Source organism: Diceros bicornis, chromosome 3 (genome assembly GCF_020826845.1).
Source record: "Diceros bicornis minor isolate mBicDic1 chromosome 3, mDicBic1.mat.cur, whole genome shotgun sequence".
NCBI lineage: Eukaryota > Metazoa > Chordata > Mammalia > Perissodactyla > Rhinocerotidae > Diceros > Diceros bicornis.
In genome coordinates, this window is record NC_080742.1 from 88,736,141 (window position 1) to 88,750,039 (window position 13,899).

At 44.9% G+C, this 13,899-nt stretch overlaps 1 protein-coding gene across 1 annotated transcript in view; it reads left to right on the forward strand.

Annotated features, from left to right (window-relative positions):
- The window catches only part of TMEM178B (transmembrane protein 178B), a 347,203-nt gene extending 337,110 nt beyond the window's left edge, over positions 1 to 10,093 (forward strand). Inside the window, exon 4 of the mRNA XM_058531551.1 lies at positions 500 to 10,093. Coding sequence (XP_058387534.1) covers positions 500 to 750 — 251 coding nt within the window. The 3' untranslated portion in view covers positions 751 to 10,093. The remainder of the gene's footprint in view (positions 1 to 499) is intronic.
- The last annotated feature ends 3,806 nt before the right edge of the window (positions 10,094 to 13,899 follow it).

The following is a 13,899-nucleotide window of genomic DNA, read 5'->3' on the forward strand; positions in this document are numbered from 1 at the left end:
GGAATTTGGATGACTTGGTGAGTGGATTAAAGGAAAACCCAATATTCTGTAAGACACTACATATAGAAAAGAAAAAAGACGTTTTTCTCTTTAAAGAAGTAGCAAACAGGGTGTTTTCTGCATCTCCAAAGAAAATGAATTTTAAATGCTTTAGAAAAATGAACTGAATACTCTTCTCCCTCACTCCACCCTATGCAAAACTCTAATGCGATATTTATTTAGTATTTTTCCAAAGGAGAGACTTCCCGAGTTTGTGCAGGACTGGGCAATTATTGGAGAGTGAAGAAGCCTTGATCCCTAAATATTATTCTTCTTTCCATAAATATTTCCCGATATTGATCTTGTTAGCAGGTCATTCTTTCCTAGATCTTCTTATTTTTCCTACTCAAGAAAATTGAAAATATTATATAATAAATCTTACTTATCTCTTTCTGTCCCCCTCTCCTCTTCCCTTTCCTTCTCCGTTACCCCATCCCATATTTCTTCCCTTGTCCTCCAGGAACCTTCTGCATCATTTCACTGTGCACCTGTGTGGCTGGGATCAACTTTGAGCTGTCACGCTACCCACGCTACCTGTATGGACTCCCCGATGACATCAGCCATGGCTATGGATGGTCCATGTTCTGTGCGTGGGGTGGCCTGGGCCTCACACTCATCTCGGGATTCTTCTGCACCTTGGCCCCTTCTGTCCAACCTGTCCCGAGGACCAACTACCCTAAATCCAGACCCGAGAATGGGACAGTGTGCTAAAAAACAAACCCATACCCATATATATATATAAATATATATATAATATACATATATAAAAGAAAACTAAATCAAGCTGATGCCAGTGCCAAGGTAGCGTTGAGTTGGCTCAGGCATCCGCATCTCGTCGGACTTTGTGTTGCCTCATCACTGAGGTGGAGAAGTGTTCCCATCCTGTGGCTCTTCCGTCAGTTCTTGACTTTTGGCTCCATGGTTTCTTGAAGACAGAATGAACATCACCACTGGCGATAGTGTCCTGATTCCATCACTCACAAGGATGGGGTGGTGGGCTGGGAGGGGACAGTGCCAGTGGTCTGAAGTGGCACAGATGTAGAGAAGGAAGTGCCATCCACTGGGCCGACAGGAGAGGACGCCACCCCAACACTGATCATATCACAGAGAAACAAAGCCCTTAGTTCATAGAATGTAACCAAATCTTTGAGGCCATTTGCAGAACCACGTCTTCACCTGCTCCTTCCTGTTCCAATTTCCTTCCTGGCCCACCGACGACACACAAGAAGTGGAAGAGAAAACAAACAGAAGGAAGTTTTCTCTTTGCTGCCAAACTTTTGGACAAAGTTTTAGAGGTGGGAAGGGGGAGAGAACAACATGCTGAGAAGCAAGATCTGCATCAATAAGAGGACACTTCAGTGGATGCTCAGAAAACCCAGTCGTACCTTCCAGCTGCCTTATACCCAGTAAACAAGAGGCCGCCCCTCCCCCACCCACACTCCCTGGGCAGATGGAGCCTTGGAGTAACGCTGTGATGTGCGTGTGCATGTGTGTGACCACTCCAGGTGGTTTCCTTTTTTTCTTTTTACCTTTTAAATGGAAATACTGCATTTTGACTGTTGTCTCTCTGTCACTTGCGGTAGTTTCATGGCCCAGGATGGAGGCCCTGAGACCTAGGAAGTATAATGAAGGGCAGGCCTAGATGGGTGCCAGTTTTGCAGCTTCAGATCCCTGGAGTGTGTGTGTGCGGTGGATGTTTGCTGAGTGTGGGGTTTTATCGTTTGTGTTGCATTTTTCTGTTATTTTTAGTACAGCTGAAATTCCCAGAGGGCAGAACTAAGAACAAAACCACTGGGCCAGAGGACCCTGTGGTTCTTCACATCATGGTTCTGGGACGCCTCAGGATTTAGTCCTCTAATTTTGGAAGTTCAAGACACAGCTGGGGACAAAAGTCATGAGAGAAGAGGGGGAACACAGTTCAGAAGGGAGAAGGAATGTCGCCTCTGTTGCTGTTGTCCAAGTACGTATACCAAACAAGACCTTTCACTCCCCATCATGGAAGCTGTCCTTTGTCACTGGACATCCACCCCTTTCCTAGGGTGACCTCTGTACAGATGAAAGAAAATGGGGCACATGCAGAGAGAACACTTCCATGTCCCATGGGCTCGAGTTTGTATGATATTGTGTAAATTAATGGAGAACTCTTGACTCTTTCCATCCTCTTCCTTTCCTCTTGATATTCAAGGCCATGAATCCCAAAATAGCTGTCTTAGTGGCTAGCACCCAAACAGAGGTGGCATGAATCTACCCAGTGTCTCAGGCTCATTTGAGCAAATTGGCATTGCCAGTGTTGGTGAACTACAAAGTCACCCAGAGAGTTGTGAAAGCCGTTAGGGACAGGAGTCTGCCAGAAAGAGTGGGCAGGAGCAGCTGATGGTCACCTCAGTGACCCTGCTGGGGCTGAGCAGCCCTGGGGAGGCAAGAGAGACTCCCCAAGCTGAACAGGCAAGGGTCAACCATGGAGCCGAGAATTCAGTTGCTTCATAAATAAATATGCTTTGGGAACTTTGCCAACCACTCAGTAGCCTTCCTTCCCACCCACGCATTCTGTTTCATCTCCCTATCTTCTAACCATCTTCCTACCAGTCTCCACATTTTCTCACCTACTAACCACTACCTTCTCCCTCTTCCATTCGCTAGGCTACAGGTACTGCCTGTCTCTTCATCTGCTCTTTCTGTGTGTGTAATGCACATCGGAAAGGACGTCTGATACGCATGAGTGGGCTTGAATGTGGGTTTCTGCGTGCGTGTATCTCTCTGGTGCTTTTTGTGTGTGTTTGTGTCAATATGTCCCTGGAGGCAGGAGTGGGTATCTTACCCAAGGACTTCCTTGCCAACGACACTGGTCAGCTTCTGCAAAAGGTGTTGTGTATGGGTGTGCTAGGTGTGAGGGGTGAGGTGTGTAGCAGGAAATGCAATTAGCTTCCAATTGAGGTTCTAGGATTATTTTTAAAACAAAGGATTTATTCTATGAGAAGGGGAATAATTTCAGGAAAACTCAGTTTTTCAATTGTACAGAGAATTTTTAAAATTTTTCTTTGAAAAGTTAGGGAAAGGGCATACTGGGGCTTGAGGAGAAGTCTCTCAGATTGAGAGGGCTTGTGTCTTCCTTCCAAGCATCTTGAATGGGCTCTGCCTAGCAGAGGCTTGCAGGTGTCCATGAGTCTCCCTCTGGGGCAGAAGGCTTGTCTGTGACCAGACCCAAATTCTAGCTGTTTACCAGTTGCATGAAAGTGGGGAAAAAAATTCCAAATGGGGCAATTTGGTGTCAATAATTTAAACTTAAGTAACCATGTTTAAGGACACTGCCTCACAGACCTATCATTATGTATGTCCTCTTTTTTTAACCCATGCTTGCCATAAATAGATCATCCACTCTATCCAGCTACTAATCTTTGTGATGGACCTTTAACACAACTTATTGCATTCTTTTGAAACCTTCCTGAAGTGTTAGGAGGACTCCTGGGAAAGAAGTGAATCACCTGGGCTCCATCAGCATTAGCAGAGCCAGAGCTTTGAGCTGCTGTTTTTGGTTGTGGGGCCAGATAGGTACAAATGCACACTGGGGTCTGATCTTGCTTGGGGCCAAAAACAGCCCAGCCACATGGCCAGGATGGAAGGCCTAGTCAGATGTCAAGTCCTGGCCAGTGGGAGAATTGCCCCGGTAACCTTGATTCCTCCAGCATAGGGGCTTGATCCCAGATTAAGAGATGCCACCCAAGCCGTTACTGACACTTCGTGCTATGAGGTGGTTGAGGAAGAGAAGGAAGAGAGGGAGGAGAAGGAAGAGGGGACCCTGGACCTGCGAGACTCTTTAGGTCAGACTCTACTAACTCCCGAGTAGAACCCAACCTTCTGATGAGATTTACGGTCAGCAGCCTCACTAAAGCCCCCAGCCCCCACCCCAGGTCAAGTTCAAATTCCTCACAGGTGTGTTCATGCAAGATTTATGACTACGTATGTGTTTTGAGCTCCATGCGGGTCAGCCTTGAGCATGGGGCCCATTTAAATTTTTACTCCCTTCTGTACGCTACAAGATTGGGGATTCAGAAAAGTGGGGTGTCTGCCTGGAAAAAAATCCTATTTCTTTATTTCCCCATTTTGAGAGTTTTGGTTTATTCTTCTGTTTCCTTTTCATCTCTCCATTCCTACTTTCTTCCTACATCAACTTGGGTTAATTAAAATAGTTAAGAAATTCGTCTCTAGAGAGGCTCATGTACTCCAAGTGGTCCCCTTCCTTGTTCGTTGTGACTGGTAGGTTTCACAAGGAGGTCTGTGGCTCCCTGGCATCAAAATTTTTTAAAAGTGCCTGTTCCACCTTCAGCCCTCCCATAAACTCCAGCCTTTCAACAACTCTACCCTTTCAACTTCGGGGATTGTGAAGTCACAAAGACTTGACAACTCCACCAAATCAAGACAAAGCCTTCCTCAATCTCATGTCCATATGCAGCCCCCTGGGCCCCAGTACATTTTGGTATAATCTCTTGTTGGGGATAAAGGAAGAAGATATTCTGAGACTCCAAGACTGCGCCCTACATCTTAATACACATCCACAGTCATGATAAGAGGTCTAAAATGAATGTACCATGTGCAATTGTCCTGATTTAGTGAGAGGAGGTGCTAAAGCTGGCCACCCGAGTCAGATTCAGAATAATGAAATCAAGTACATCACCCAGAGGCATTTAGAATCAACTCTGTCTTCACCTGGCTTATTCTGAAAGCGTTAATTAATTTTCAAGTATCTGAGGGGAAGGAGTGAGAAGAAATACACTATGGTCATCTTTGGTATGGTTTGTGTGAGATGCTTGGTTGATTCTTGTAGCTACAGTGAAGCTGTTTTTCTGAGCATGTTCCCTCTGCTCCAGAGACTAACCATTCCCAGTGGACATGTCCAGCCCTTTCCAGGGAAATATGATGAGTCATAGTGAGCGGTGATTTCATCACAGATAGAAATAATTGGTGCACAGCCAAGTTGGCTATGTGCTGTCTTGTAGCTGGTATATGCTAGAGTAGGGGGACAGATTTTTAAACAAGACCACTTGAGTTGATGGACACAAAAGATTCAGGTGTTCCTCAAAACAGTCAACTTGGTGGGCTGTGTTTATCCTCTTTCCATTGATGCCGCCATGGTGCAAAATGTTCCTTAAGCGTTATTGTTACTTCTTAGACTACATCATTATTGGTATTGGATTTTTTTCCTGAATAGTGTGTGCTCATTATAGAAAATTAGGAAAATAAAATACAAAAAGAACTAAAAGATTGTTCATAATTCCATTGCTCTGAGACATCATAATGGTCATAACCCCAAAACTTCCCCAGTCAGTGGTTGCCTCTTGGTTGGCAGGTGGGGCTAGGAGGGCAGTCCATGGCTGTAGAGCCACAGCAATCTGCATGGAGTTGACCCTGTGTTCATGGCAGCAGGAGCATGGGACTCTGAGCCTCCAAAGATAGCCAAGAGGTCTTTCTAAAAGTTCAGTGCCAGAGTTTAGGGGCAGGGATGGAACAGAGCTAAAAGATTCCTACTTTAGGGTTTCTTTTGTACTTCTTTCTTTTTATTTCTTTTTTTTTTTTTTGAGTGCCATCTTGATCTAATTATAGGTGTAAGAGCACTGAAGCCAGAGTAACTCACTAATTAAGCTATACTTGTATAATGCAGTTACTGTACATTTTATTTCAGCTCTGCACTAAAATGATTTGTGACTCTGGGCACTGTGTCTTCTCCATACTTGAACTTCCTCATCCACGAAATGAGGATAGTGATAACACTTTTACCTCATGGTATATTAAGGGTACAAAGAAATTGCAAAGTGATTTGCAAACATGAAGTGTCGTATAAATTATGCACTGTTCAAATTATCCTGCAGCAGCAGAGCCTCCACGAATGGAACTCTTCTATATGGTTTCTGTGCCTCACTGCTGACAGGATGATCCAGAGTCAGAGGTCATCTTGGCCTCTGAACAGGACTGTACCTATCCAACTTAGGCACATGGGATTCTATTCTATCCTTCAGCTCCCTCACAGAAACTGGCTCCTTAATTTACCCATCCCCAGGCTTCCTTCCTTTTGTCCAAAGCCAATTTTGCAAAGGGCACTCTTAATCCCCCTTGGTTATTCCCAGAGGTGATGGAATGAGTAAACCATATGGGACAAATAGCATAAATGAGCTAAACCAGTTAACTATTAACCAAGGCACATGGTCAATGCCTTATTGTTGTTGTTGTTGTTTTTACCATCTTTCTGATATTATTTCTAGCTGTACTTGCCCAAGTGGTGGGAGCAAATCAGATTCTGAAACATTTTAATGGTCTTTTAAGTTTAAGATGAGAACAAGTTTCAAGGAACTTTGGAATCTTCTTTTTCATAAAGCAGATGGCTTCATCTAAAGCGTATGGGTTCTTATAGGAAGTCTTTTGGGTGGTGCATGCACTATAAGATGTTCTGGGTGTGCTCCTGTTTGGGAAAAACTGAATCCTAGGTTCTAAACAGGAAAAGAATGCACTTCCAAAAGGGTCTGCGCACTTTCTGCTTTGCAGGGGATCAGGTTTCAATGTTATAGTGAGACTTTCTTTAAGGGAAGTCCAAGTCATTGCTACCTGTGTAGATAGAGCCTGGCCAGGAATGAGGGAACTACCCAACTGTAGGGGTGTTTGTTCACTATTGAGAAACAAAACTGGGTGGAAGCATGCGGGTTGTGCAGCAGTAGCTCAAACCTGGCCTCACTTTAACAGACACCAACCTCAGCAATTGCAACTCCTATTCTTCATTTCCAAGGATGGGGTGTTGCTCCTTGGGAAACTCTGAGTCCCTCTCTCCTCTCTTGTCTCCTATTTCTCTCTCTGGCTAAGCCTTTCCTCTCTTCTCCGGGTCACCTATAGACCCTTTCTAGCCTGAATGTATCGGTGTGTCTGTGTTGCTGTGAACGTGATGCTGCCTTTCACATAAAGAGCTTTCACTAACTCACGCTCATACTCCTTTCCCATTTCCACCCATGGTGTGACTGTTTTGCTATTCAAGACTATCTGTAAAAATGTACAAATAAAAGCAGAAACTGAAAATAAGAGGGAGGGAATTGGAGACTAAACACATGCATTGATGTAGCCCTCAGTTTTCTGAGGACTTACATGGACTGCCCTAAAATCCTGACTCTGGGGGGGGATTTGAAGGGAGGGTAGCCATTGGCACAGGAGTTTTTTTCTGGTTGTTTCTCTGACAGTCACTAGTGTCTGCTTGGAACTCTCTTTTCAAAAATGTATTTTCCAAAAAGTAAAAGGAAGTCATCAAAGTCTGAAGGGTGAAGGTCATCGTGAAGGTGAACACAAAGACCTGATCCTGGGTCACATCAGTTAGCTTTGTCACTGGCCCATCTGGTGCCTCTAGCGAGTTTGTTACCTTACCATATCTGTGTCCTCTCAGCCAAACAGGGACCTGGGGGGCTTCCAGGGCTCCTGGGGCACCAAGTCTCCTTGGCCATTCTGCTGCTACTTTAAGGGAGGCTTTGAGCCCAGGCTGGTGTGTGCTTACTGCATGGAGGTACCTTTGGAGAGCTCCTCCTCCCTGCTCCTCTCGCCCCACTCTTTCACTCCTCAGAACGTAACCTCAAGCTAACAGCCAGTTTGTGCTCAGAGTCCAAAGCCTTTGATCTACCTTTTCATTCTCAGATGCCTTTTCCCACCCACTTGGACGATCTCATTTTACTATTGTTTCTGACAGAGCTTTGCTGTGCTGGGGTAGGAGAAAGAGTATCAAAGGAGAAGATGCATGTGAATTGCTTTGTAATCTATGGCTCACTATACAGACCTAGCTTGTGATAACAGAAGCAGGGAGGCTGGCCCAGGGATGCCATCAAATCAGAATGAAGAAAGCACTGGCAGGTGGTGGGGTAGAGGCAGTGGGCAGCAGATGTGGGTTGGCAGTGGAGGTAAGATAAAGAAATCTTTTGGAAGGGGAAATGGGAGAATCACAGAGCATCCTCAGCATGGCAGCAGGGAAGGAACCCCAAAAGGCAGGGCACCCTGAAGTAAGAGGAAGTAGGAAAGAGGAGCAGAGGTGGGTAATCCTATAGCACAAAGAGCTGCCTCCCCCCAGGACTGAGAAGACTAGCTGCCCCGGGGTGGGTGGGTTGGGGGATTCACACAAAGCTTGGCCAGTAACCTGACCCTGCCCACTCTGTGGCACCTTCAATCCAAACCTCCCTCCTCTTTGATGGCCAACAGTGATCATCTCTGGGACCAGCTTCAAGAAGCCAGTGTAGACCAGTGCTGTCCAACAGAGAGAGAATGCAAGCCACGTATGCAATTTTAAATATCCTAGTAGTTTCATTTTTAAAAGTCCAAAGAAACAGAAGAAGTTAATTTTAACACATATTTTAACCCAAGATATCAAAAATATTATCATTTCAACATGGCATCAATATAAAAAACGACTGAAATACTTTACGTTCTTTTTTTCTTCAAGATCCAATGTGAATTTTGTTCTTAGAAAACATCTCAATTTAGACCAGCCACATTTCCAGTGTTCAATAACCACATGTGGCTATTGGCTACCGTATAGGACAGCAAAGATTTGGGATCCCCCTCACCCACGAGTTACTCAGATCTCCCAGCTGACAGAGGCTGGAGGTTGGTGTTGGCCCAGAGTAGAAAGCACAGGAGTCATGTCCAGGCTGCCTTCCTGGCCTCTGGAAGTTCTGCTTCACCTGCTTAATCAGAGGAGAGGACCACTGCTTGTCAAATACATGTCACATCCGCCCCAGAGGGTGTCAGCACTGCCCCTGGGAATGGCACCAATGACCTGTCAAAGTTCTCGAGGCCAAAGCAGGTCGCTTTCATTAACTACAGGAGCATCAACTTATCCCTTGTCCAGATGCCCTTTATCTTACAGTGGGGAGGGGTTCAGACAGGCCTTCTCTTGGTCAAGAGTAGAGAGCTCCACAACCTTTTGCCATCTGGTCCAGTCACCTGCTAATAGCATCTCACCAATATTTGGAGCTGTTTTTTCAATCCCTTAATTTCTTTAAATTTATATCTTAAAGTCAATTCTAAAAGGGAATACGCTAGGAAGGGCAGTGGCCACAGGCAGACTGGGTCTTCTAGGAGGCGGCAGTGAGAAGCCTGTCCCTTGCACTGGGACTCGGTCCATCATTGCCTACCTCTCCTCCCTGTCCGGAGACCTTTCTTAGACTTGAAGAAACCTCTTTTGTTTGGGAAAAAGACAAGTAGTGAGATCTTAGTGCAGAGAACAGAATAAATGCAAGCAAACAACCCCTGGGCATTCTCAAAGCCTTTCAAAGAGCCAGTGTGACAAAGTTTGACTCATTTAAAATATGATATTCTGAGCCCTGTGTTACCAAGCGAAAGAAAATGAGTCTATTTGGTGAGTATGTCATTAGACAGGGACCATAGCCGACAAAACTCTCCAACACCTGGAGTATTTATGGTCCACCAGATTATTGCTCAGTCAATATAAATTTATTTACCATTAATTTGCATAGTGCTTTCTGATTGGTTAGATGAGGAGTGGTGTGTACTGCAGGATTCCAACAACACCTCTGCCCTCGGAGGTAGCAATTCCTGTGGTTATTGGTGCTAAAATAAGATTAAATATTATGTTAATTTGTTCTGATACGATGTGAATAAATGTATTGTTTAATCTTAACAAGAATGCTACATCTTATCAGATCTATCGTACTGTCTGTTTTTTCTCATAATTAATTAATTACAGGAAAGGTGATCCAAACCAGATCTTGAAACTATTGTGCTATTCTGAGAGGTGAATTTAACAGGGAAGGGGGTGGGGGGATGAAAAGGGAAATTGCCAGGTTCCTGTGACTTTGCAAGGACTGAGGAAGCAGAGAGCATTTGGGGACTTCACTGACACTGACTGCATCTTGCAATTTTCTTTTTCAAATTGGCAGAAATATTGTATTTCCATCGATTGAAGAAAAAAAGTGTCTGGTAATTAATTAAATGACTTGTTCATGGAAAAAATAAAAATAAATAATCTGTCAGTTGTGGAATGTAAACTGATTAAACAATTAAATAAAGAAGATCATGTTGTGTGTTTTAAGCGATTGTGTCTGTTTGGGGAGGAGGGGTAGATGCTGCAGTATTTGATGGAGAACAATATTTTTCCCTCAGGTTTTTTATGTTAAAAAATAGAACACTTCTTATGTAGATAGCAGACTGAAATCTCTAATGCCGAAGGAAACAGGCAATAAACATTTCAAGCGTGTGTAATCCAAAGGTACATTCTTTTAGAGTTGGGTGAGAGGGAAAAATAATGAAGAGGGATTCAGAAGAGAAAAAGAAGGAAACTATTGTTCTTTTTCTCCTGTTACCGGCATTAATAACTTTTTTTTAAAGGCTTTATAAGATGCTGGAATTACAGGTTACGTTCTAATCCCTCAACCTACTTCCTAGCTATTACTGAGTAGAGACATTTCTCTCCGAGTCTTTATCATCTCTGTCTCTAACTTAGAATCAGTTTCTTTCCACTCATGTGCCTTTTAAGTTTCTGGCTCACGCCTAGGTAGGACAGCTAAGGAAGATGTTGGGAGGCACGTGCCTTTTTTTTTTTTTTTTTAACAGTTTATTTATTTATTTATTTGTGAGGAAGATCAGCCCTGAGCTAACATCCATGCTAATCCTCCTCTTTTTGCTGAGGAAGACCAGCTCTGAGCTAACATCTATTGCCCATCCTCCTCCTTTTTTTTTTCCCCAAAGCCCCAGTAGATAGTTGTATGTCATAGTTGCACATGCTTCTAGTTGCTGTGTGTGGGACGCGGCCTCAGCATGGCCGGAGCAGTGCGTGGGTGCGCGCCCGGGATCCGAACCCGGGCCGGAGTAGCAGACCGAGCGCACTTAACTGCTAAGCCACGGGGCTGGCCCAGGCACGTGCTTTTTAAAGGGTCGTATGTGTCAGTCAGCATCCCGACTTTTAAGCAAAAGAAAGAGACTGGCTTTGTCTTTTATGAGTGGTAATTTACTGAAAAGACATGGGTAGCTGGAAGCCTGTAGCGAGGGCAGGAAGAAATGAGCAGCTAGTTAGCCAGAATCACACCCCTGTCCAATGCTGCCGGTGTTGGACTCTGGACACCACAGCTGGCTGCTGCTGCTGCTGCCGGGGTGAGGAGAACTGGGATGGTGCTCCCGCCAGGTCCTATGAATCGGTGCTGCAGCCTTCCAACCTGAGGGGTGGGTGGAGTTGCCTGTAACTATCTGAGACATAAAGCCTGGATGCCCTGCGGACAGCCTGAGGTAAGCCACGAAGAGATAAAGAGTCTGATTCTCCTTCTTCTTCCAACAAAGCATAACTTTGATTTCTGTGTCTGTGATGAATTATGCAGACCACCGGGTTTGTGAGAAACGCTTACTCTTCCTCACCTCAGCACTTGTGCCTTCAGACACAAAAATCCCTGTTAAATTGGAGAAAGGCAGCTCCAGGAAGTGTGACCAAGTCCCCAAAATACCCAGGGTGGTCCATGGAAGGGCATTCTCCTCCGGGAAGACTTCCTTCCCTGAATGCCCATCCCCCGGCTCCATGGTGCCATGCTGTGTCTCTCATGGCTCTTAGCACTTCCAGATGAAATTAGTGCTGTCCTTGGGACCTCCTCAGGAACTGGGTTGTCTTGAAGGACAGGGATTCTGACTTACCCATCTTCGTATCCCCATGCCCTGCCTGGTGTAAGTGCTCAATAAATACTGATCTGAACCAAATTAAAGTCTTCCCCAACCGACCAGCTCAAGTTGATCCTTAATGCTGGCATTAAATTCTTCTTGAAGTAAGTCTTAGGGGTCCTCAAAACCACCCTCAGATTCAATGATTTACTAGAAGGACTGACAGAACTCAGAAAAGCTGTTATACTCAGGATTATGGTTTATTACACTGAAAGGATAAGGTTTATTAAAAGCAGCAAAGTAAAAGGCTCATAGTGTAGTGTTCAGGAGACATGAGTCCCCTGCCAGTGGATTTGTGCAGAGAGTGCTTATTTCTCTCAGAGATGCTGTGAGACAGCAGGAGTACTGCCAACCAGGGAAGCTCACCGGAGCCGTAGTGTCCAGAGATTTGGGGGAGGTCAGTTATGCAGGCATGGAGTGCCCATACAGCTGACCTTAGTTATTCAGCATCCAGCCCCTCCAGAGGTCAAACTGACACTCCACAGACAAGGCCTCCACCATAAGTCACATTGTTGGCATAAACTACCTATCTAGCATGGCCCAAGGTAAACCAGGTAAACAAAGACACTCTTCTCAGGCAGGTATTCCAAGAGCTTAGAGCTTCTCTTCCAGGAGCCAGTCAAGGGCCAGACCTTTCTTTGGAATGTGCAGGGTTTGGTCAATCCAGACCTGCTGAGTCAAGCCTTTACCATACACTAAGCTATGTGATAAGTTAGATCAAACAAAACATAGTTCCTCTCCATGTTACAGCTCCTCCCCAGTATTCTAGATTCCTTCCCCTTCCTCCTGACCCTCTACAGACAAGCCTGGCCATGTCCCTCTTCACAGGTCATTTGTTGAAGTTCCCTGTCCAGTGGTGCCCTCTCTATCCCTGCTTCTTCTCAAGCAGCTCCATGTGCCCTTCACAAGGGGCTGGGGTGGGAGATGGCAGTGGAGGGACCACATGTGCTTGAGTTTTTAAGCAGATCTGGATTTGAATCTTTCTGCATACAAATTATATCACTTGGCCCCCTCAACCTGTGTCCTTGTAAAATGAGTATTTCAACATCTACCTCCCAGACGATGTTAGAAAATAAAGAGTTAACACATATGAGATGCCTGGCCCAGAATTGTTGCTGAGCACCTGTCGGCCTCCCTTCAGCCCCTCTGCACATTGCCCTCTTTCATTATTAAGCAGGTTCTAGGTCTTACCCCTCTAAGAAGGGTTTCTGAATTGAAATAGAGTCCCATCACACCAAAAGCTCATGGACAGTGGACACGTTGATAACTTAAATGCAAACTCACATTTATGGTATTCAACCATTGTTTAGTCAATACAACAACTACCCTGCATAGGCATACAGCTATGTGTAACTAAATCATGCTTTGGAATACTTTTAACTCAAGAGAGGAGAAAATGTGAGAATGAAAATACTCTTTCCCTTCTTTTCAGAACTCTTACTTTTCTGGGAGTGAGAGAAATACTCTAGAACCTTGCTATTCAAAGTGTGGCCCGTGGACCAGCAGCGTCAACATCACCTGAGATCTTGCTAGAAATGCAGAAGCCTCAGATTCTCAGATCCACTGAATCAGCATCTGCATTTTAACGTGATCTCCAGGTGATTTGTGTGCACTGGTCTGGAACATTCACTTACCTAGCTGTGTGGTTTGAAAGTTTGCTTCAATACTTCTGCTAATACCTTTTCTCTAGGATAGAGATTACAGGAGGATTTCAGAGGACAAAAAAAATTAGTCCCAGTCTGAGGTTTCAAAGCCACATCGGAACAGGTATCATTTTTAACTAACATCCCAAGAAAGATCCTTTCTGCTGGGTCTAACCTTGGTTTTTAGGGTAACCATCAGGGGAACAAGGCCAAGTCATTAGGTTTTGTTTCTTCCACTGAGCAGGTGTCAGGCAGTGTTAACTCTATAGCAGCTGTCACCAAGCAGGTGTGCGTAGGACCAGATGGTTTTCAGCCACCACTGGAGAGCAGACTCAGGGTGGCCTTAGGAGGAATTTACCTTTGCGTCTTCCCAAGAAAGCCTGGACTGTGAGACCAAGGAGATCTGAAGAGTCAGGGCACTGGAAGCCCATCACCCTGATACCCCTTATTTTGTGTTCTTTGTGAGCTAGATGGCAAAGATTTAGTTCATGACCGTATAACATACTGGTTATAAGCAAGGACTCTGGAGTCAGATCACTTG